We start from the raw sequence: 25,316 nt of genomic DNA on the forward strand, positions 1-25,316 counted from the left end.
GAACTGAGGTTTATTACCACTCATAAAAACTGTTGCTTATGTTATTGCTACAGGTTCAAAGTTTTAAACGCACGTGAATCCATAAGCTGATTTAAAGTGAGATTTACATGAGAGGAGGCGCAGAGATAAAATCCCATCCAAGATAAAACACACAAACAACAATGTAGAGCTGACTTTTAATTACCAGAAAAAAAATGTGTGATCACAAACTATATTATTATATGATTAATGGAAGACGAGCTGGATCTTTGATTTTACTTGAAGAATAAGAAGGTAAACTAAATTCAGGAAAATATAACTGATCATAGAGTAAAGGGAAAACAGTGACCCATATCCTACTAGAAGAAGGGTTACACAGTCACCTGATATGGACCTCCTGAGATTGTCTTGATTGCATAAGTTCATTTTTACCATGCATAACCTTCAGTGTCGCTATGACTCAAATAAACATACAGTATGAAACACACAAATAATGCATGGTCATGGCTGATAGGAAAAGTTGAGGGATTTCTTCAATGCAAATCAAACACTGTGTACGTTAACATAGTTCAGTTGGTACTTGCAGAACTCTTTCATGTCTAACTACATTTTAGAGCTGTAGACTTCATCTGGAGCTACAAATGAGACACAAACAAAACTACACAGTTTCCAGTTACAGACAACCGTGGTCTTCTTCATGTAAGTCATCACTATTGACAAACACCATGTATTTTTTTATTGTTTTAATCAAATATTACCATTCAGTTCTTCCTTTCCAGCTTTTATTAACCTCAAGCAATTTTCTTCTGTTAACTGAGTTATTCACAGAAACTGCTTGTTCCCAGTTATAATCTGACGTGAACAGTTCCCTAGAAGTCAACAGGAACTTTAACGGTTTTAAGTCTGGGTTCTGACCGCTCACTGGTTCATTCCAGCTGGAAAAGTCTACTATAAAGTAAAATGAGTCATTCAGCCTCAGAGGCAGCTAATAGCTCCAGATCATTATACTCACCCCACCGTACTTTACCAGAGGAATTATGTTTTCATGTTCTCTTTCAAAGCCCTCATTTTATTTTTATATTGCATCACATAGAGAGTTAAAACAATTACAGACAGATTAAATGATTTTTTTAAAAGATCCATTTTAACTCTTTCCAGCTTTGTAGAATTTTACAGATTTCAAGTCTCTTGGCAGGGTGCAGGCAAATGATTAAAGTCATTAGCTGAGCTGTTTGCACACTTATTCACAGGACTCCGTTGGAGTCCAGTGAACTCATTGTCATGTTGTAGAAAGTAGTTGGAGATGATTTGAGTTTTGTTACATGGTGCATTATCCTGCTGGAAGTAGCCATCAGAAGATGCTAGGCTGTGGTCAGACAGGGATGGACATGGTCAGCAACAATACCCAGCTTGGCTGTGGGGTTTAATCCATCGTCAGGTGGTACTAAGAGACCCAAACTGCCAAGAAAATATCCCCCACACCATTACATCACCAGCAGCCTGAACTGTTGATACAAGGCAGGATAAACCTATGATTTCATGTCCATGACCAAATTCTGACCCTACCATCTGAATGTGGAGTTGAAATAGAGACTCATCAAACCAGCAATGTTTCTCTATCTTCTATTGTCCAGTGTTGGTGAGTCTGTGTGAATTGTAGCCTCAGTTTCCTGTTCTTAGCTGACAGGAGGCACCGGGTGTGGTTTTCTGCTGCTGTAGCCCATCTGCTTCAAGATTGGACATGTTGTGTGTTCAGACATGCTATTCTTCAGACCTTGGTTGGAACCAGTGCCTATTTGTCTTCTTGCTTTTCTATCATCTCCAGTATTTTAATTCTCCTCTTAGTTTTGACATAATCAACACATTTTCATCCAGACAATTTTCAGATCATTCTCTGTACACTAGAGATGGTTGTGTGTGAAAATCCCAGTAGATCAGCAGTTTCTGACATACTCAGACCAACAACCATGCCACGTTCAAAGTCACTTAAATCCTCTTTCTTCCTCATTCTGATGCTCAGTTTGAACTTCAGCAAGTCGTCTTCACCACATCTATATGACTACATGAGTTGAGTTGCTGCCATGTGATTGGCTGATGAGATATTTATGTTAAAAAGCATTGAAACAGGTGTACCTGGTAAAAATACTGGTGAGTGGATATAATGGATAATTTCTCCCCTCTGAGATTTTAAAATTTATTTTTATGAGATTAAGCAGAACAGTGGATGGATAGTAATGGATTATTTTATTCAGGGTGTCCTTTATATATTAATATCTCCTTCTCTGTCCAGTATTTTGAGAATGAATCTACCCCCAACCTTGTTTAACAAGTACTGACAAGGAAGTTTCCAGCCTCATCCAAAAACTTGGTCCTTTGGTCGAGTGCATTAAACAGATGAAAGTTGTGGCACAGGTTAGCTCTAATGTCCCGTTTGGATGTTTGTTGATCAGACAGATGAGTCACAATGTTGAAACACATCAATTTCTGATTCCCCTCAACAGAAACAAAGATGCCAGAGTTGCACACACCTGACTGATGCAACTGATGGCCTTACTCTCTCCGTCTTTATGGAATTTCTAAACCTCCTTGTCAAAGCCTCTGGAAACAGTTTCTGGTTTTTCCAGTGTGTTACCCCTGACAGCCGTTTTCACAATCACCACTTTCCTTGCAAAACAAACACTATTGCTGGCTGCAGATAAGCTGCAGTTAAGCATATTTTTGGTAAACACCAAAAGACCATATAGAGAACGTTTTCTTTTTTTAAAGAACAAAATCTGAGGATAAAACTTGGCTGCATGTCAACAGCTGCCTGCGTTCTGTCATTCTTTCATCCAGAGATGTCACCTCCCACAAATGTGACACAACTCTGGACTTTCTGGTTTTACTGTGGTTTGGGAGTGGCTGTGCAGACCTATTTCTCTGGAGAAGTTGCACTTGGCTTCATCTTCTCGTCCTTTGTGAATGAGCCTCACAATGTCTTGCAAAAAAATAAGGGAAGGAATAATTTCAGATTGATCCCAGCATGGGTGCAAAGTTTTCCTGCAATAGCTTTTGAAATAAGAGATCTACACAAAATAATGTCTGTTAGCTAATTTCTCGGTGCATCCTAAAAGAAATGTACAAACACTCACTCAAGCACACAGATGAGTCTCCTGAGATAATTGTGCTGAGGTGAAATTTTCTCCAAAACACAACCTGAGCAATGACACACACTGACTATACAACCCCCCACATGAAGGTGGTGTGTAGCTGGGTGTATCAGGTAAATTCTGAGAAGTGGAGATGAGATTGAAATGATTCCTCTGTAACGTAAGCTGCTAAGGACTCAGTAGCTTTTACCATTTATATATTAAAAATGCATATGGGAAATAATAAAAGTAATTTGAATTATATTTACTTAATTCTCAAAAGAAAATTACAGTTTCAGGATTAGTCATTGGTTAAAAAACAAAACAAAAAAACTATACTGACTGATTTAATATGAATAAAAAGATGTTAATGACAAAAAAAGCAAACTCTTTAAAAAGAGTCGCACTTTACAATTTAGTTTAAAAGTACACATTTAGCTAAAAACTAAACCAATGTGAATAATATCTTATGGATTTTGAAAGGAAAATATATTTTTCCAGGATGAATGAATAATAATAAAAAAAAAAAACAAACCAAAAACAACGCTCATACATGAAGGCTTTTTGAATGGACAGACACACTCATCAATCCATTTTCACATCTATTGATGGATTATGGAGAATATTTTTGTACATTTACACCATCATCAGTACCCTTTATAAAAATACCAGCTCTTTATACTAAAAAAAAAAAAAAAAAAGTGTGATTCTCAAAAGAAATACAACTATTTAACTAGAAATAGGGTTTTGAGAACATGTAGCAGTCATGTTATCAGAGGGCCATCTAGTGTGCAGCTGCGACCAGTACAAGTGTGTGTAGCTTATCAACCTTAAAGCAGAGCGGCAGATAAGGTGAATATTAGACATTTTTAGACATAAATACCAAAACTGGCTTACAGAATACCTATGATATTTTTAAAGAAAAACACAAAAAAAGCATACCTAAAAAACCAAGATGGCTGACATCATGTTTGTAATGACTTCTGAATCAAAATGTATGAATTTTTACATGTTGCCCATAAAGTTCAACATGGCTATTCACTTTGAAGGGTATGGCCATTTTTAAGACTAAAATTCAGTTATCAGAAATAAAGTTTCTGTTAGACATTTTGGGTTCAGGATCATAAATTTTGTACTCAGTGAAGCTATAGAATTTATTCTAGCAATGTGTACCAAATACAATCCAATTAGCCCTGAATGTACACCAATTAATGTAGACAGCAGCATAAGAACTGACTTAATGTGCCAAATGAATGTTACTGAACATTCTACCATCATGAGACACATCAAATCCAGTAACTAGCAATGACTTTACTTTAAAATACTCTGTTTATGCCGAAATAATTAAAAATGGTTTATCCAATCACAATCCAGGTCTACCCTAACACAAAACGACCATATTTGAAAATATTGGATCTCCTTTTTGTTTTTTAGCGTGTTTAAATTAGGTCAATGTGATCTGAATGTGATGCTTTTATCATGTTTTGTTTATCTGCATCTCTAATAGTTAAATTTCACACCAAAAACAAAGACGGCACATGAATCATGAGATGCCTTTATTGTAAATGTTGGAATCCAGTGACACCGACACGAGAAAAGGGTCCTATCCCTCCCTCCCTTTTACATACGTGACCTGAGAGGGAGGGGGCTGCAAGGTGGGATGTACCGCGATCCCGGTTGAAAGTTTAAATTAAACACATAGATAATAGTGAAGACACATCCAGGTGCATTTCCACAGACACGCACGACATGCATTCAAGACTTGGAGGAACGCAGGGACTTCCTGGTTCATGTGTACGCTTTGTCTCAAAGTATAAGACCACAAAATATCACTTAAAAAAAACAAAAAAAAAACAGTATGGCCCACGATCAGTCTATAATAATTCAGGCTCTGTCCATGTTCCACTTAGAAGAGAAAACAAAAAAGGCAAAGAGACACAACTAATTATACTGGGAAATGGTTTAAATATGAAGGATGGTTCATAAATTTCATATTTTAGGGTTTGTTTTTTTTTTTCATTATTGGTTCACTGTCTCACTAAAATCAGATCATCTAGGTAAAACTAGGCCTTTCCACTGACTGTCTTCCTGCTGTATCTAAGTAAAATATACGAGTCCAGGTTCACTTCAGTCGTCCTCGCTTCCACTGGCCGAACGTTCCTGCAACACACACACACACACACACACACACACACACACACACACACACAGAGGAAGCAGATTTACTTTTTTTTTAAGGTCTTTAATGATTAAAACAATAATCAGTTTTTCTGTTCTTTCTCTCTCACCTCTTCTTGTTCTTCATCGCTGTCGTCGTCGCTGACCACAGGCTTAGCTCGGGAGCCGCGGCCCCTCCGCCGCTGGCTTTTACCTCCCCGCTCCCCCTTATCTTTCCGGCTTAGTTTAATCTTCACCTTCACCGAACGGGCTGATGGGAGTCAAACACAGACCGGCGTGAGGTCACAACGCCTGCTCCTGCTCGGACTCTTGGGTTTAAGAGCCATTTACAATACTCACATTCAGACTCGGAGCCTTCATCTAAGTCATCCTCTTCTTCCTCGCTCTCCTCCCCCTCGCTTTCGTCGTCTTTCTCGATCTTCTGCCTGACGCTGGTGAAGACCGACTGCAGCACAATGGAGTCCTCGTAGATCTGGAAGATTAACATCAAGTTAGGTTTAAAACTGGGACGTGGGGGGCGGTCTCTAGGTCTTCTGCTGCTGCTTCTTCCGCACATTATCATCATCCTTATTATTAGAAATATTCCTAATAATGTTTTTTTATTTAAAATGTAGTCATTTCCTCTTATTTTTACCCATATGTTTTTATTTCTTTCATCCAACCAATAGTTTGTGTGTGTCTGTCATCCCACTTCATTTACTTGATAATTATATAGACAGAATAAATACATAAAAAGATCAGAGAAAAGAGTACAAATGATGACTGGCTGAGGAAGAGTAAAATGTCATGGTAAGCCAAATGGAGGCAGATCTGGGAAAGTGTGCACACCCAAACACCACACACAGTCACTCCCACGATGACACACAAACAGAAATGGTGAATCCAGAGAATACAAAGGAAGAGTTTTTAAAATAGAAGCACAGACATTAGCAAAAAAAAACAAAACAAAAAACAAAACAAGGACATGGTGTGAAATGTTCATTAAGACCAGAAACAGTGTTTGTCTATGTTGGCTGTAAACATTTATGTGTGAGAAAAAGGAAACAGTGTAGTAGTAAATGTCAATGTTTTCTGTTAGTAATTTATTTAGTTAAGTCTCTATCTCATTCATTAATCAAGTCCCTGCTACTGCCAGGCAAGAGGCAGGAAACACCCTGGACAGGTCACCAGTCCACTAATCACTTTTTTAAAGTAATGTACACAACACTGGTCTGAGACTCACCAGAGAACCCTCCAAGTTGAAAGTCTGGGCGTTCTGGCACAGCAGCATCACGTCCTTCTCCAGGTCGTTGAGGCTGCGGTACTTGTGGCTGCGGATCCTCTCCTGATGGAAGCGGAGTCGGTAATAAGCATGCAGGCCGTCATAAGATGGAAAAAAACAAAAACCAAAAAAAACAGATGAAGTCACTTTTCCTCTTACCTTAATCTTTCTGAAGTCCACTGGTTTGCGGATGAGCTCGTAGTACTCTGGCAGCTCCTTGCGAGAAGGCAGCTGGATGAAGACCTCGCTCAGCTGTCGGCCATTCCTGCAGAGCACAAAACACATTTTTCCGTCTTGTCACTGACAAAATCAGGCGTGTGTAATCTGGTCATGATGCTGAGAGGATGCTCTGTTATCTCACCCGTCCTTATATTTGATGACAGCGTCGACGATCTTCTTCATCTTCTTGGTGAGGGATGGAGGGTTAGGAGAGAGCTTCTCAGCTGGCGGGCGACCTCGTTTCTTTGCCTTCTTCACCTCCTCGTCCTTGTCCCGACCGCGCCCGCTGCTAGAGCCAGGCGTGGACGGCCCGCAGTCATGGTCGCGGTCTCGCTTTCGCTTTCTAGTCGTCTTTTTATGACGAACTTCCTCCTCTATGTCTTCCAGGTTACCTTCTTCTATGGCCTGTGGTAAAGAAACAAAAACCACAACTGGACAAATAAGTAATCTTAGATTGAGTGGACAGAATCTCGCTTCAACAGCTCATCATCATCATCACCTTGAGCCACTGCTTCTCAGTAAGCGAGTCGCTGTAGTCCACCTCCTTCCGCTGACGAGATCCCCTACCAAACATCTTCTCCTCCTCCTCTTCACAGGTTAGCCTCTCCACCTCAGCGTCATCTTTCAAAATCCAGCCAGGAAGATCATCCTCCTCCATCAGGCGAGGTTTCCTCTTAGGATTGCGGGCTTCCTCGCGGCGTCTGTCTAGATCCATGCGCTGGAAAAAGAGAGGAGTCAAATTTATAAAAAAAAACAAAAACAAAAACATACAAGTAAATAATCTGTACAACAGATTCAGAAATGAGGCAAACCATGAATTGTTCGAACTCCTCTTCACTTCTGGCAATCATCTGATTGACTGTTTCATCATCAGGAACTTCATCTTCCTCCTGTGGATCAACCAAAGAGGAGGAATAAGAAGAGTCTGACCACACATTTATTGGCACCTCAGAGCAAAGTCTCTGACTTTTGTACACAAACAAAAAAAGAACCTTTGCTTACTAAAATATTAACACTAAAAAATAAAAAATAATAACAGAAAAAGCCAACAGCAGGAAAAGGAAAAAAAGAGAGTGAAAGATAAAGTATCATATTAACCATCAAAGGTTTGTACAGAAGCAGAAATACATCAGGGAGAAAAGGAGAAGCTTGGATTGATGAAATCCTGAGGAAACACAAGGGAGGGAGGAGTAGAAGGAGGAAAAAAGAAGGAGTGAAGAAGTGGGGCAGCCCACAGGCGGATGTGGGTGGGCGATGCGAGAACAGGTTCAGGTCACACCCACCCACGCCCCCCTAGTGCGGCAGCCTCCTCGAGCCCCGACCTCGTCCTGCTCCTCGTGCTCCAGAATGGCCTGCAAGAAGGCCCGGCGCTCGCAGCCGGAGGACTTCTGGTCGAACATGCCGGCCTGGATGACCTTCTGGTCCACGTTCAGTTTGTACTTGGCTGCTGCCAGGATCTTCTCCTCCACGCTGTTGACGGTGCACAGGCGGAGAACCCGCACCTCGTTCTGCTGACCGATACGGTGGGCTCGGTCCTGAGCCTGCAGGTCCTGGAAGTGGGAGGAGAGAGGATTGTTCAGGTGGAGTGTTGGTGACCAGGGGTGGACAACAGATCCATTTACAATCTGATCAGGGCTGCAGACCACAAGCGTTTAGTCACCCTCCAACCTGTTTGATGAAACACGTTACGACAAACACCAACACCAACCAATTCCAAGTTACATCACTTGGAGCTTTCTTATCATGAACTTCTTAAATAAAGCCTGATACAGAGGCTACAGCTCCTCCACCAGCCAGCCAACGAAACAAATCCAGTCAAATCTGATCAAATCCTGGCCTGAGGTCCTTAGCTGCATGTCCTTCACCGCCCTCTCAGACCCTTTTTCATGTCAAGTCGCTGTCAAAAGGCCAAGAGAGCAAAAAAAAAAAAAAAAAAAAATCTTTAAATATATATATATATTTTTAAATTCAAGTTAAAACACTATATAAATCATATAAAAAAATGTTTGTTGACACAGGTTATATTGGTATATATAGTATATAGGTTGTAATTATAAAAAAATTGTTACAATAAGAAAATATTCTAACACACTGAAACATAAGATTTTACATGAAAAATATTTCGTCAGAACAATAAACTTTTACATTACAAGGTTAAAAGGCCCACTTTTCTTCTCCGGAGGAGGCAGCAACGCGCTTCCGCATGACACTTATCCAGTATTGTTTAAATGTGATGTTTGACGTCGATGCCGTCTCTGAACTTGCCTGATGAGGGTTCCAGTCGCTGTCGAAAATGATGACGGTATCAGCAGACTGCAGGTTCAAGCCCAGGCCTCCGGCTCTGGTACTGAGCAGGAACACAAAGTACTCCGACGCCGGGTCATTGAAGGTCTTCAGCAGCATGCCGCGGTCCTCCGCTTTGGTTGTTCCTGATGAAACAGCATATTTAGTTTCAAGTGCTCTTAAAGATCAGGTGGCAGCACAAGTCCTGTGTTTAAAAACTATCCACACGTTTTCTGAAGCATTACAAGAACAAAAGCCAGACTTGTTCAGAGATGTCTCACCATCCAGACGCAGGTACTTGAAGCTGCGGTAAGCAAAGTAGTCCTCCATGATGGTCATGAGTGAGGTCATCTGACAGAAAAGCAGCACTTTGTGGTTAGTGGCTCTCAGCTTGGGCAGGATACGATCCAGCAGCTCGAACTTTCCAGAGGCGCGGTACAGATCAGGGCTGAGCCGAAGAATGACAAATAATATGAGGAAAAATACACAAAAACATCCACACACATCATTCCTAACCAACAGACATGAAGTTCTACCCACCCAGACACGATTCCGCCGGAATAACCGAGGTGCTCAGAGAAAGACTCCTGTAAAAACCATCAATACGCCAAGTTTAGCTTCCAAGTTCAAGGCTTGAAGTCTGATTTTTTTATGTGATGAGCTGTTTCAAACCTCGATGTGCTGAAACATGAAGGGATGATTGCAGATCTTCCTCAGCTGCATTATAGTGTTCATCAGGGTCTTCGTGCCACCTTTACCCTGGAAAATTTAGAAAGAGAAAAACTTAAAACCACAGCGAGATCCCGCATGTCTTAGAAGCTTCACTGATGTGATGTCAAATCTTCTCACCTTCTTGTCTTTTTCTGACCCGTCGGTGAGCAGGACTCCCTTGGCCTGCATGTGTCTGTACAGAACCCTCTGTAAGGCTGACATGTCGCACTTGATCACATACTCCACCTGGAAGTCAAATAAAAGCGTGTTGGTGGAAACGATTCAGCCGCTGTTGCCCGTTCTATCACAACCAGATGTTTTAAATCTACACAGCGGGAAAGCAGAGACGCTGATGCAGCCTGACCTTCTCCGGAAGCTGGGCCTCCACCTCTTTCTTGAGTCTGCGCAGCAGGAACGGTCGGAGCACCTTGTGTAAACGTCGGATGATCAGGATGGTCTCTTCTTCATTCAGATCAACCTTGAGGTAAAATAAAAGACAGTTACTAGTACTTATTTTTTTTTAGTAAAACAGGCTCCATGTCTCCATAAACACCTCTACCTCACCTTCTCTCCGGTCATAGCGAAGGGGGCGTTGAACCACTGCTCGAACGTGCTGCAGCTCTTGAAAATGGTGGGCAGCAGGAAGTTGAGCAGGGCCCAGAGCTCAGGGAGTTTGTTCTGCAGCGGCGTACCTGTGAGCAGCACACGGCGTGGGGCCAAGTAGTGTGTGTTCAAAACCTGCGTCAGCTTACAGTGGTGGTTCTTCATACGATGACCCTCGTCCACAATCATGTACTTCCAACGGATCTTTGAGGAGGGGAAGAGATATTGTAGATGAAGAGCAAGTTTATAATTGCAGTTTAATCTACCAAACAAGATAAATAGAGTTGTCTTATAACACATAAAATACCAACTGGTCCTCACCAGGGTCTTGAAATTGGTTAAATATTTGTATAAAACACCCATAAATTATTACATCCTTCTTGTTTGATGAACAAAAATTAGGCCAAAGTGCAGAATGTTTAACAGTTTATAGAACTGACTTTTAAAGCAATAACTTGAAATTACTATGAATTTTTATTTTCATTATAAAGTTAACAGTCTTTAAATGTTCAGGAAAAAAATAAGAAAATGACAGGAACAAAATAAAATACAATTCAGTATAAAATAAATTAAAAACAATATATAAATAAAGATTAATAAATAATTTAGAAATAAATCCATAAATACGAATTAATAATATAAATCAAATAGAATACCTATATATAAAAAAAAACAAAGACCAGAGGTGGTTTGATGACATCTAGTTATTTATTTCTTTTAAGCCTCGTGATTTTTTAAGGTACACATCTCGCTCAGGTGCTTAGATTCTGTGAGAAATTGGATGAACAAACTTAAGGATGAGAAAACTTCTCTCACGGCCCGTCGCCTCATCCTCAGTAACTAAAGTGTTGTCTATGGATGCTCATGTTTAATCACGGGTTCGCCCTCGTTTTTATCTTTTAAAAAATACTGCCAAGCTAAGTCCCATTATTAGATGCCCTGAGATGAAAACGATCACACATGATTTTAATTCATCACGTCTAGATTACTGTAAGTAGTACAAGACGCTGCTGCGAGGCTCCTAACACAATCTATTAAATACCGTCAGTCACCCGTTGTTAACTCGGCTGCACTGGCTCCTCATTCACTACAGAGTACATTTAGAATTACTGGTTTAAACTTGTAGTTTTACATGGTTAAGCACCAATTTTTATCAGAACTTTTGCAGGCATACCTTTCTAGGGGTCACCTCCCTGAGGTCATGTGACTAAAGGACTAAAGGTGACAGAGCCTTTGTACTGATGGCCCCCCCACTCTGGAACTCCCTCCCTTTGAGCCTGAGATCCGTAGACCCGGTGATCTCTTTTAAGAAGAAGCTAACCTCATCTTTTAAACTTTCTTTTGTTTAGTCTTGTTATGTTTTATATTTTCATGTTTCTTGTGCTTCTTTTTATTTTTTATCTTGAAAGGTGTTATAAAAATAAAATGGACTTTACTCACAATTTAAACATGCTGCTGTGCATTATTCCCAAACATCTCCACATTTCTCCAGAAGTCTTGTGGTTTGCTGTAAACCAAAGCTGTGCTACCATGTTTTTTTGTTTGTTTTTTTAAGAGAGAAGAGGCTTTTTCCTGCAGCTCTTTCAAATAAATCATATTTGTTCAGTCTTTTTCTAATTCCACTGTCATAAACTTTAACATTTATCATGCTAACTGGGGCCTGGAGAGTGTGTGATTTATCTCTTGGATTTCTTTTACAGTTCCTCGGAAGGGTTTTCCCACAAAACTGGTTTCAGAGCCAGAACCTGACTTAGCACCAGTTCTTCCTGTTTCCACTGGCTCAGATTCCAGCACAAAAAAAAAACTGGTGTTACATTGGAAACAACTCTTTTCTGAGCCACGTCAAAAACTAGAGACAGAGTTACAGAGACCCACCAGACCAGCTAACCATTAAGACCAGCATGTTTAAAAAATCCAGAGCCAGTGTAGCATTTAATTTGTCGTTGCCAGTCATTCATACTGGCCATTGTTTGGAAACACTTTTGCAGAGAGCGTTCAAAAACACCAACTTTGGTTTTAAAACTAGACTGTTGATATGGACCCTCTTTTTTTTTGTACTTTCAGGTACTTTTTTCCCCACATTTTTGCCATTTTGGTTGTGCTATGGGATGTTTGTTAGTAAGAAACCATTACTTTTAAAGAACTTTGAAATTCCAGTTAAATTATTTCTTTAAGGTCAATTGGACTCTGGAGACAAATTTACTGTTTTCAGTGGTTAGGCTAAAAAGTCCTCTACCGCTGCTAGAAATCATTAGATTAATTTTCCCCCCACTTTTTTTTTTTAAATAAAATCTATTCAATCAACTTTATTCATAATTAAAACCACCAAATCTGTGATTATTCAAATTAATTAAACCCTTTAAATATAAATTTGATCGCGTGTCACTATTTTAATGAGATAAAAAAGGAGTTATTTTTCATATAATACATTATTAAAGGGAATGGGGAATTTACTGAAAGATTAAAATCAATGTTTTACTCATTTTCAGTACATGTAAGAAGATAAAAAAAATCCACCCAAAATCCTTAATATTGTTGTTCTCATATTAACATTGAGAATTGGAGTAAATAAATTGGAATTTAAAGAGTTAAAATATTTAAAATAATTGCATATTTGGTAGTTTTGGTTAAGACTGAGGTTGATTGAAAGACCTGGGGGTGAAAAATTAGCTGAAAACTGAAGCGATCCAGACTGTTAGCTGCTGTTATGACTTCTGTGAAGACTACACTTGAGGGAGAGTCAAGCATACACTGGGACTGATATTATTAAGTGGCTCCGTGGTGGGTTTTCTGGCAGTAGAAAACCAGAAAAGGATAACGAGAACTAACTTAATGCCGGCTTCGGGCCTGACCTGAACCAGCAGTGGATAAACTGGAAAAAGGGCTTTATGAGAATGGTTTGACCTTCAGGTGAACTTTTTGGGACATCAGCTTCTGGCTTTATAACCCTTCTCAGACATATGGCCACAACAACTGCTTCTCTTAAATCATTGCAGATGTCTTTCCTCCTTGGCACTGCCTTAACTGTTAACTGCTGTGTTTTGGCTTAATTTTTGTTAAAATAAATAATAACATAGTGCAATATGTTGTGCTGTTGTGCATCTGAGACTGTATTTTAGGATCTGTTAAGAACCAGATTATTTATTTATTAGGATCTGATACATAACTCTAAAGAAGCAGAAAGCAGCCTGTTGAGTTTAAACAAATGAAAGTCTGTGTGTGTGGAATAAACCGAACAAGTCTCTCCTTACCTTGGCTAACACCTGCTTATCTTTAATGATGTACTCGTATGTGGTGAGCAGCACGTTGAACTTGCCGCTTCGCAAGATCGGAACGAATGAACGACGAGCAACAGGAGACCCCTGAGGGTGAAGAGAACTGCTTTCAGCTTGAACTAAACAAGTTCACCAATTAAATGACTTATAATGGACATTCAGGAAACTGGTAACACCACACACTCTGAAAGATGCAGCCACCCACCTTGTAGGAGACCTTCACAACAGACGGCGCCCACTTATCAAACTCGTACACCCAGTTTGATAAAGTTCTAAAAAACACAAGATAAAAATTTGAGTGTGAGAAGTTTCTGCTCAACATGTGATTATTGTTTCTAGAAGAGGACGTGGTTTTAGGACTTACGAGAGAGGTACAATGATGAGAAAGGGTCCATTAATGCGCTTGTACTCCATGAGGTAAGTGATAAGTGCGATGGTCTGGATGGTTTTTCCTAAACCCATCTCATCAGCCAGGATGCCGTTCAGGTTGTTGTTGTAAAGAGACACCAGCCACTCCAGACCTTTAATCTGAGCAGTAAAAAAAAAAGAAAGGTTTAACCATCTAGTTGGAATAAATCTCATGAAGGTTTCTGCTTTCAGTGATTACCTGGTACTGTTTGAGCTGCCCATTGATCAGCAGTGAGGATTGCTTATCCACCTTCTCAGTAACAGCGTGAGCGACGGCGTAGTAAGACTGCAGGCCTCTGTTAAACGCTGCGTTGCCGTACTCGTCGTCCACATCTTGCTTGGCGTGCCTGATGGTAGAGAAAGAGAGAGAAAAAAATACACATTAGTGGGCTAAAATAAAACACACAGCAGCACAGATCCTTCTTTGACTCAAACGCTGACCAAAAAACAAAGGATGAAGTATGAACTGAAGAGGAATCTAACTCATTTTTCAACTTTTCCCATAAATTTCAGACGTTTTCAGGTGAAAATGTCCTAATTTCTTTTAATTGATTTGGTACAAATTGCTTTTGATATAAAGACCTACAGACTTAACTAAAGTAGAATTAAGAGTTCAGCATCCTAACTTCAACCTTCCACTAGGCTCTTACTCAACCTGTCTCCAAATAATATGATGCTCTGTTAAAGCCTAAAGACAAAAACACCTTACAAAAAGAAAAAAAAAAAAAAAAAAAAAGAAGGAAAGTGAATCAGGGATCAGGAAGTTTGGCAGTAGATATGTAGCTCCCCATGGTCATCAGCAAACTCCATGGAGTGGAGAGAACATTGCTGGAAAGATATAAGACTCCACACTGAGGTAAATGTAAAGGTACGACTCATTTCCACATATTTTGGGACTGCTCTGAACTCACCAAGCAGTGGAGGGATATTTACAGTACAGTAAATTTAACCCATCAAGGACCAACCTATGAAAAATGTCAAATTTTTTTAATATGAAGTATTTATTTGGCCCTTTAACAAAAATTTACTTTTTTTTTTTTTTTTAGGGGGGGTATCTACCATTTATTATCATGTGATATATTAAAAATATTATAATGTGGTTTTCTGCTTCTAGGTATCTGTTAGGGGACAGAAGACAAGTATCAGATTGTGTTCAACAGGATTTTGAAAGAGGGGAGAAAAAAAAACTGCTGCAGGTCCTGTTGGCAGCGAGCACGAAACCTCCATCCAGGAAAATGTTGAAACACCTTGATATTTGGAAAATATAAGGACAGTAAAGTGTAAGTGAAAGAAAGAACCTGTCCCCCATGAATGATGAAGGCCTAAAGAATCCATATGGCAAGGAATTTTTTTTTTACTCTGTACTCTTGTCCCTATTCCATACTTCCAAAACTGTGTTTGAAGCAGCTTACTCAATGATGTGCTGGACATCCACTTCTGAGACATCTTCGCTGTCAGGATCTGGAATTTTCTTCTTCTCTTCTGTTGGAGCTGTGGTGTGCTGAGAATGCTCCTCCTCATCGTCCTGACAAAAAAATACAATAATGAAACTTGAGAAGTGAACGTGTCGTTGCATGCCACCATTTAGCATCGAGGATCACACATTACTTACGTCCTCCTCCTCTTCTTCTTCTGAACCGCTGTCTTCGCTGTCTGAACGTGGTGCTACTTCGTATCTGTGAAGGAAGATGACTTTTAAAAATTATCATGTCACGTTACACCTATGTTATTGACTCTTAACTCCTCCTGAGCTGTTGCATAGCTGTTGCATAGCAACAGTGACACTTACCCTGGGTTCATTTCAAGCCAGGCCTCCAGCTGTCCGGCCTTCGGTGCGTCGATACCCGTCAGGATCTTTCCACTGTCCACATGGATGACTTTGACTGGCAGGTCACTCATTTGACTCGTCTCATCCAAAGGCTGGCAAAGAAAAGTTAAAAGAATAGGAAAACATGGCTGTTAATAGGAAAATTTGCACATTAGGTGATCTTCAAAAGTCATTTCTTTCTTCTAAACTCACTTCTCCATCAGGTCCTAGACCAGCAGCACCGCCCTCGGCAGGTTCTGGCTTCTGAAAGTAGAAATCATTTTCAGTAAACGTAAAAAAAAAAGTGTAGGTTAAATCTCAAACTTCACATGTGCCTCTTACAAATATTTTACCTTCTTTTTCTTCTTCTTCTTCTTCTCTTTGAGCGCTTGTGCAGCTTTGTGGGCGCGCACCAGCTCGGTGAGGTTGGCCACGTACTCGTCTGTCTGCTGCAGCAGGTAAGCCAGACGCTTGTCTTTCTTCTGGTCAATAAGTTTACGGTAACCCTCTTCATCTTCAGCCTGCGAAAGAGATTCACCGACAGCTCTGATTGTTGGTGTTGTGAACACATTTTATTATCAAGCTCTATGACATTTGTCAAGTTAGCGACATATTTGACAGAAAGCCTCACCATCAGCCTCCGCATTCTCTCCTTTTCAATGCGCTCGTTCTCTTTTTTCTGCTCGCGCTCAGTGTTTGCGTGGTAGGTGGCGACAGCTTTGGTGGCCTTTTGGATCTTAGCTGTGATGGAGCGATGGTATTCCTTGAAGTCCTTGGCGTGCTGCAGGATGCTGTTGAGGTATTCCTATGAAGAAAAGGACACAAATTGAGCTCTTCAAGCTATTTTCTTTCAGTCGGTTTTCTCATTCATGCAATTTTAAGCAACACAAATAAGCAGAACAATGCCTTGATCATGTGTAACCACCCATTCGTTCTTTTCATACCAGTCCTTTCCAAACACCTACCTGATGTTTCTGCCGTCGTTTGCGCTCTTGCTCGATCTTCTGCTGTTTCTCGAGCTTCTCTGTGATGCGGGCCTCGCGTAGTGACTGGCGTTTGCTGCGTTTGTAGGCTTTAGCGTTGAGGGCAGTTTCCAGAGCCGTGTCACGGCGCATGCAAACTACCACCTCCTGACGTAGCTGCAAGCACACAAGAAAGGTCATTTTCTGGTTAATATTCCACTGAGGGAAAATTACAAACATAAGACAATAATCTGCATCTTTTTTACTATGATTTTAGATCATTTCCTGGTTACCTGTCTCTGGAAGTTAAGCAGCCTCAAGGCCTTGAGCTCGATGGTGGCCTTGGTGCGAAGATCTCCTGCAAGGGAGCCGGGAAGGTTCTCCAGCTCCTGTATACGGTGAGTTACACGAGCCTGTAGCCTGGAAAACAAACATTTTTCTAATAAATATAACATCAAGAAGTTCTTTTCCAAAAGTCTTTTATAGAGGATAGTGTTATGGGAGTGTTAAACTTGCTTATTTAAATTAAACTAAAACTAAAGCTTAGCTTCTACAATAATGTACAATTGTAGAGATAAGAATTGAAATGATCCCGACATGACACAAAAATGTGACTTTTTAAATGACTGGAGAAAAATGAGAGAATCAGGACAGAGTCCTGACATGTAGGTCGAACTAACCATCACTCAGAAGATGAACAACAGAAATGTTCATTTTTCGCTCTTTAATAAAAGTTTAAATCTTAACATTTTGCTGGTAGTTTAAAGGAATGCTGGTGGGCGTCAGTTTGCTGCTATAAAACAGGCAGAAAACACACACTCGCTTACATGGAATTATTTAATTTATTGTGAAGAGGAAAAGCATGTGTTTATCACTTAAGCAAGGGCTGGTATTGTACAAGATTTATGTTGTGGCACACCTGCGATATTACAAAAGACCACGTTTACATGACTTTTAATTCCTCTTTAATTCAGAATGAAATTAAATCCTCTTTAAAATAATTTAAAATGACCTTGTAAACGCCCAATTCCAAATGAAAATTACCATTCTGAATTATAGGTCCCATATTATGCAAAATTCACTTTCTAAAGGTTTCCTAACAGTCATATGTGTCCTCATAGTCTGTGTATGAGGCCCAATTATAAGAAAATTCTGTTTCCTCTCTCACTTGCTTGCTCCACTTTTTTAGTGAACGTGTGCTCAAACAGGTGAGTCTAACATCTTTCCCTTTGTGACCTCACGAAAGGAAATAACTCCCCCGGTAGAACTGTAGATACTGCCAATGAACCACTACTGAACCACTGTGAAATTTCTGTTTTAAATGACCAAAAATTTCCACTTCTGTCGCCCCTTTTCGTACTAATGATTAAGTCGACGTTCAAAAATCTTCCAAATCATCAAAAAGTTTCAGTTCTTAACAGAATTGCTTGATACAAATGAGGAAACAGGGAATCCCTGTTTGCGTTTTTTCTCACGATTCCCAAGCCGTTCTCACCTGTACTCTCTCTCCTGGAGGATCTCCACTGGGTCCAGCCCGCGGGGTTTTTGGATAGGCGTTATGCGGTTCTGCTTCTGGTGTAGCATCATGGGAGGCGGCTGCGCAGGCTGCCCGGGAGACTGCGTCTGAGGAGGCATTACTGGGGAGGCAGCAGGAGGCACAGAGGGCGGAGCAGGAGAGGGTCTGCCGGTGGGCTGAGGTGGAATCAGCTTCTGAGGAGGGTTGGATGGAGCAGCAGCATTCACCATTGGTCCTATAAGAGAATAATTTAAAAGAAATTAGCTTTTTACTTGAGATTAACATAAAAACAAAAGGTGTTTGGGTGCTATGATCAATTTTACCTTCAGGCCATGACTTGGGGGGTCCATTAGCAGGCTGGCCTTGCATACCAGGAGGAACTCCTGCAGGTCCAGGAGGCGCCATATTGGGACCTACCATACCTAAAAAACAAAAAACATTGTCTTTGCTGATCTTTTTCTTTAATGTGTACGTTCACTGTCATTGTGCTTTATTAACTCACCATGTGGTCTGTTGTAATTGGTCTGAGCTGGTCCTGGCCCAGCACCCGGTCCCCCTCCTGGCCCTGTAGAAGGTGGGATGTTGGGCATTGGCTGTTGCTGCATCCCTGGCATGGGCCTCTTCCCCTGTACGGCCATCTGCAGGTGCTCTGGGAGGGGCTGACTGCGTGCCAGCATCTTGTAGGCCATAATCTGAGCCCTGAGTTGGTGCAGTTGGTTCTGGTTAAAAGGAGTGGGTCCACCTGCACCACCTGGTCCACCTCCTGGACCAGGAGGTCCACCTGGACCCTGAGGACCACCACGGTTTGGTTGACCCATACCCTGATTAGGGTCCCCGCTGCCCTCCATAGGGCCTGACCCGGGACCTGAGGGAGGGCCATTGGATGGGACAGGGCTGGGTGCATGCTCTAAACCTCCCAACGGAGAGGGGTAACCTGGAGACACATAATAATAACTAAGTTACTGTTAAAGAAGTTGTTATATGGTAAAAAAAAAAAAAATCATGTTAATCATGAGCAGGAATTACAAACTTATCAACCTGGTCAACTGTGGACTGGTGGGTCTAAAGCTTTTCACCAAGCGGCCCGGCTTGGAACATGATGAATTTGGGATCCCTTGGGATCTCAATCTCACTGAGCCAACCCTAAAGGGTGGAGCTTGACAAACTGCAGTCTACTGATTGGTCGAAAGAATAGTCACTTCACATGTGACTCAGCAATAAGAAAAAAGCAGAATCGGCTCCATGTTTAAACTTACTGTGGGTCTTTTATTACATTTAAAGTCACATGCCAAGAAGAAAAAAAAATCTGGATGTCCATCATTCTTCTCCATTATTTATGTGTCGTGTTCTTCGTCGTTATAATTCAAGGTAGGTATTGCACCTCCATCAAGTCACATTATTGTGTAGCTGATGCATTTATTACTATCCGGTTTATACCCTGCTTACAGGTAAGATACGGTTGGCTGTGGAAACGCAACAGTCTCCTGGGTGGAAACACAGCTCAACTGCCAGAAATCCAATTTTTCCCCCAGTCAAGTGAATGCACCAAGTTAGTAGCAACAGCCAAATGCAGCTAAGCTAACATAGCATGTTGTAAAATTTCTGCGAGAGGAAAATCCTCTAAATAAAAATCCCCAAAAAGACACCAGGGGAAGGGCAGGAGCTTTCCACAAAATAATAAAATGTACAAAATCAACAGAGCCCCAGCTTCCACTTCAACAGCAGACAAATCATTTAAGTCCAGCTGTCTACTTTAAGATTACAAGTTGTAATTTTACATATGTACAGATGAAAAGAACTCACTGACCTCATGGGCCTCTTTAGACTGTGGTTATGACAAAAATTAGTCAGTAACTAAACAATAGGGCTGCAACGATTAGTCGACGTTGTCGACAATAAAAATAGTCAACAACAAATTTAGCAGTCGACTATTGTCGGCAAAAAAAATAAATAAAAAAACTACAGAGTGAGACATCGTCTTCTAATCCTATCTCTGTTGAGAGTTGCACAATGCACATGCGCAGAGAGGGGAAAAAAATACAGCGTGAGACATCGTCTTCTTTTTTAATCTCTGCTGAGAGTTGCACATGCGCAGTAAAGTCCCCCAGGGGAAAAATATGGTGGCGGACTAGGCAAGAAAACGGCAGCGGAGAACGTTAAAAGTCTGGGATAACTTAACGTTAAACTTATAAAATAAATTAAATACTTGTGAGATTTGTAAAGCGGACCTTGTGTACCACGGAAGTACGTCTGCAATGCTCGAACATTTAAAGAGGAGGCACGTCGGACTTAACAACCTTATGCAAAATTTCAAAGCTGAAAGTGAAATAAGATCCATTTATAATAATCATGAGATACATAATCCGATTGGTCGACTAGTCGTTTTAATAGTCGGTGACTAATCGACCATCAGAATACTCATTAGTTGCAGCCCTACTAAACAATGACCTCTGTAAAAGTAATTAAAGTCTACTAAGCTTTTCCAATTGAGTTCATAAAACCAAACATTAATAAATGATCAGATAAACTAACTATCCTTACACACTTTAGCTTTTTAACCACTGACAAGTCAAAGTATGGAAAAAAAAGTAAAAATAAATGTATGCATGTTTTATTCTTGTTCTTATGAAAAGACAAAGGTAATCAGCAGGTCAGAATGTCACAAAAAACAGAAATCAAAAGCGTTTTAACCCAAAAGGTGCACCATGCCATTGTCAGGCAGCAAGGTGCTCCTATGCAACTCCCTCTCATCACATCCTCTCCTACTAACTGACTGTTTGGTTTTGTACATGCAGCTGCACCTTTGTTGTTGTCTGAAAGGGGAAGCACCTCGACCCCGCCTCTTCTCCTTGCTGCCACACAAACAGCAACAGAAGGGGAGAAACTGACAGGACAGGTTCACACATATACTGAATATCATATGACTGAGTTATCTGCTCCTCTTGCACAAAGATTTTAGGCAAGAAGATCCATAATTCTTAACTTTTTTCCCACAACATCAGGAGAGAAAGTAAATGGTCCATTTAATCCTGTTAAACCATTTCTTAATCTAGATCGCAAGTAATGCCCAAACTACATAAAATGAAGTACTGAGAGACGTGTTACCTTGGGAATGTTGATCCATTGGACTTGGAGGGGGTCCCATCCCACTGTGACTACCAGGTCTCATGGCCATACCCTTCATCTGGCCATAGCGAGGGTCATCAGGCATTCCCTTTTCATGCATGGCTTCTATGGGCTGTACAAGGTCATAAGTAAAGCAACACACACATCTTGATTTGTGGGCTTTGATTATAAAATAACTCCATAAATTGTTAAAAAAAAGCATTATAAACTGGTAGTTTGTTGTTACTGCAGAATAAATCAAATTTAACTCTAGTAAAGAATATAACAATGATAGCAATGAACAAACTGTACTTATGTTTTTTTTTTTTTTTTTGTCAAATATATTGTTTGTTACAGGATTAAAAGCAATTTCCCCACTGAGTGACTAATGAAGGGTTTCTTATATATATATATATTTAAAAAAAAGGGTTTTGTACTTTGTGCATTGGGTGCATGTTGTCCTGAGGATATCCTGAGGGTCCCTGTGGAGGGTGGGGGTGTCCAGACCCTGGAGGTCCTGGGCTGGGTCCCATCATGCTGTGGGCCGAGCCAGGTGAAGGACCTGGGCTTGGGCCCATCATACTGCCTGGAGATGGCCCTGGGCCTGGGGAGGGACCTGGCCGAGGTGTCCCTCCCATTGGGGGATCAGGAGTGGACATCTCTCAGGTGGTACTGGGAATGTGGGGCAGCAGCAAGTACCCCTACAGAGAAACAGCAAAAGCAACAAAGAATAAAGATCAGGACTCATTTGTGACACATATACAGATCTATCATAGACCATAATAATGGTCTTCTTTATCTACCGTTGCCTCTATTTAATTTTAAATTAGTCTAGTTATGCTTAAGTACTAACCCCTAATGTCAAGTACTAACCTTTAATGTATGTATATGCTACTGGATGCTTGAATTTCCCTCGGGATCAATAAAGTATCTATCTATCTATCTATCTATCTATCAATTTTTCATATCATTATTTTGACATTTTAGGAATAGTTCTAAAATCCTAAACTACCTTATCATATAAAAAACCATAATGTAGCATTATTTAATATTTATATCAACCAACAACTTTCTTTCAAACTTGTGCAAAAAATTTCTGAAATTTGTTTAAAACAACCATTGCCATTTCTCTAAATTGAGAAGGTATCATCTTTGCATTGTTTATTTCTAACGAGAGAAGCCGTTTTAAATCTCATAACATTAAATATACAGCAACATGACAAGCAATCAATGATAAGTTATTTACCTTTGAGAAGCAGGAATCTGATCATGTCTGCCCCTTTTGCCTAATGATTCATTTAAAATTGTTTACTAACTTTCAATAAGTAGTTTCAGTCCTACACCTAATGGCAGTCATGCAAATTCAATATTTTCTTGTGATGACAAATGATCTAGAAAGTAGTTCATGATTTGTGCAGATCACTGGGAACCTTTTAAGGAAAAGTAATACTTTCATTGTGTTTATCAGAATGTGACAAAACACAATCCACAGTCAACATGAAACAGATAACAATTAAGTGAACTTGAGCAAACGCATGTCAAAGTGACAGCTAAGAACATGTTCTTACAAGATGTCCCTTTAATTGATACTAATTGTGACAGATGGTAAATGGCTGAATAGGACAGGAATAGTAAGATCATTTTTAAAAAATATACTTTTAATATAATCGATAAAGCAGTCTGGAATGTGGATGTAAAAAAACAGAACAAAAAAAAACTTATGTATGAAAACATTTAATTATGAGGTTTATGAAATCATAATAAAAAACTGAAAGCCACAACGCATATGCTATCGGTTGCAAGCCGGAATTCATGAACAGAAAGCTAACAGGAGGGAAAAACTTATATCAGTACAGCTGCTACAATGTTTACATTTTCAAGTCTAAGTTATCAGTTACTTTAGCATTTTGGGGCTTTGCTAACGTTAGCCGGGCCTAGCCGGGGTTTAAGCATAACGTTAGATTTCGACATTTAAAACGTTTTATTTCAATTTCTTCGTTCATTTAACGTTGAACCAGTTTGTTAGTTTTCACTGAGTATCTTGTTCAGTCGTATAAATGAAACCGGGACAGTGATAATGCTACAAAAGACAAAAGCCGGACTCGGGCTGCTCTGCTAAGTTAAAGCCTGAACTAACAACATAAGCTGTCTGGTTATGGTGGCTAGCATGCTAACAAGCTAAGAGTGTTAGCCTTGCCGGCCATGCTCTGCTTGGCCAATTAGGCATAAAAACTGTGCTGTTTAGCGATATGTTTTGGCGACATGTGAAAGATTAGAGCATCACTCATCGTGGGAGCTGATTGATCCAACGCGCCTCCCGTACCCTTGGCTCAAGCGCTCCGCTCTGAGTACATTTCCAAAAATAATTTTCATTCATTGCGCTGTGCCGCGCGACAGCAGCAGTAGGGTAATGTCGGTCTCATCTTTTTCCTCTGAGAAAAAAATCTATAGAACCACGGTTATCCTCTTAACAGCAGCGTAAAACAAAGACAAAGTCTTATCATCCAGCAACAATATTATAGTGGACTTACACGAGCGGTGATCGCTGAAATCTGGGTTCTCACAGGTCACACAGTCTCTTAGTTCTCCTCCTAGCCAGAAACAAAGAGCGACCTAACCAATTGGTTTTTTTCCCTTCACCCCCCTCTCTTGGTAGATTGTATCGCAGAAGCCGGCCTGTGCGACTCGGTAGCGCCCCCCCTCCACAGTCTAATTTCCCGCATGCCCAGTGAAGGCTCTGCGTTACAGGGAGGTACGAAAGCACGAGAAGCCGGCCGGCGTGGGGGATGGGAGCTCGGGTTGGACACGTTATTATGGATAAGACCGTAAGAAATCCGATTTAACTGCCTGTATTATACCGAAAGTGACTAAATATTTAATAGGATGAAAAACAAACAAACAAACAAACACACACACACACACAAAAAAACAAACAAAAAAAAAACAAAACAACGGGTAATGGCATCAGAAATAACGACTGTGGTATTTCTAATTTTGCTACACGTTACAGGTTCCTCTGATAAACAAAACATTTGTCTAAAAATAATCTGTTTCATACCCGTTTTTAATTGCCTGATTAATTAGATGTTTATTTATATCATAGTGAGTGTTTATACACGCAATTTAGAATAATGAATAAAAACAGCTTTGATGTATCTGAGTTTATTACCACTTACATAAACCAGTACAGGTGAGTGGATAAATCTAACCCTTCACCCCAACAAAGACGTGGCTCTTGGGTGGTAGTGGGGGTGCATTGTGTTGGTTTGAGTTTGCTGGATGGCTACAAATCAATGCTGGGTTCTGATTATTTTGTGCTGACCATACAAGTGATGATGTGTGAAGGAAGAGAGAATTATAGCAGCTAAAATAGCAAAAGCATGAAAAAAGCCCTCAAAAAGTATATTATACCTTTACATTCTATGATATTTTTTAATAAATAAAAATAGGTCCTTAACAGATCTTCAAAAATCTTAAAAATAAATAAACAAAAAACAACCATCTTAGGCTACTGAAATGGAACGTAATCAGTTCAACTGGAATAGAGGGGTTGCAGGAGAAATAATCTCTAAAAAAAAAAAAAAAAAAAGGAGCATGACTGCACAGCTCAGGGTTGAAAAGCTGCATCTGAACAAACTGTTTAAAACAATATCCTTTCGACAGATAAATCCAAGTTTGGTCACAATGCACAGCAGCATCTTTGAAAATCGTATGAGTGTTCAATGAATTGAACCAACTATATAAAGAAAAAAAAATTAATACCTGTAGTGTAGTTCTGCAGAAGGTGATTCCACAAGTTATTGAAACATGGGGTGTGCTCAGTTTATATACTCAGCTTCTTCTTAAGGGTTTTTTGTGACAGTTTTTTTTCTTCTTATTGC

The 25,316-nt window shown here is 40.2% G+C and overlaps 1 protein-coding gene across 2 annotated transcripts; it reads right to left on the bottom strand.

The window, feature by feature from the left end:
• Positions 1–4,648: 4,648 nt before the first annotated feature.
• smarca4a (SWI/SNF related, matrix associated, actin dependent regulator of chromatin, subfamily a, member 4a) lies at positions 4,649–24,181 on the bottom strand. 2 transcript variants are annotated; one of them, XM_041968548.1, is made up of 34 exons: positions 23,967–24,181; positions 21,873–22,136; positions 21,436–21,568; positions 18,833–19,264; positions 18,654–18,752; positions 18,310–18,565; positions 17,108–17,234; positions 16,818–16,991; positions 16,484–16,657; positions 16,206–16,373; positions 16,066–16,116; positions 15,835–15,965; positions 15,658–15,721; positions 15,458–15,570; positions 14,245–14,392; positions 14,002–14,165; positions 13,843–13,909; positions 13,614–13,724; positions 10,324–10,566; positions 10,124–10,237; positions 9,898–10,005; positions 9,721–9,807; positions 9,589–9,635; positions 9,330–9,496; positions 9,031–9,194; positions 8,049–8,315; positions 7,578–7,655; positions 7,265–7,483; positions 6,908–7,170; positions 6,706–6,811; positions 6,508–6,609; positions 5,625–5,757; positions 5,396–5,535; positions 4,649–5,267 (listed from the first exon to the last, which is right to left on the bottom strand). In XM_041968548.1, exons 2-34 carry the CDS (start codon positions 22,092–22,094, stop codon positions 5,235–5,237), a joined length of 4,905 nt encoding a protein of 1,634 aa, XP_041824482.1. In that variant the 5' UTR covers positions 22,095–22,136; positions 23,967–24,181; the 3' UTR covers positions 4,649–5,234. The 2 variants fall into 2 exon arrangements, with proteins under 2 accessions (XP_041824482.1, XP_041824491.1); XM_041968557.1 differs by having other exon boundaries at positions 8,088–8,315; positions 23,967–24,180.
• Between the last annotated feature and the right edge of the window lie 1,135 nt (positions 24,182–25,316).

This window comes from Melanotaenia boesemani, chromosome 2, assembly GCF_017639745.1.
Source record: "Melanotaenia boesemani isolate fMelBoe1 chromosome 2, fMelBoe1.pri, whole genome shotgun sequence".
Classification (NCBI taxonomy): Eukaryota; Metazoa; Chordata; class Actinopteri; order Atheriniformes; family Melanotaeniidae; genus Melanotaenia; species Melanotaenia boesemani.

Coding starts and splice junctions, on each gene's coding strand:
- smarca4a (XM_041968548.1), bottom strand. CDS start 22,094: ATGTCCACTCCTGATCCCCCAATGGGAGGGACACCTCGGCCAGGTCCC. Junction 16,658..16,817: donor AACGACGGCAGAAACATCAG/GTAGGTGTTTGG, acceptor TTTTCTTCATAG/GAATACCTCAACAGCATCCT. Junction 9,195..9,329: donor CAAGTACCTGCGTCTGGATG/GTGAGACATCTC, acceptor CTGTTTCATCAG/GAACAACCAAAGCGGAGGAC.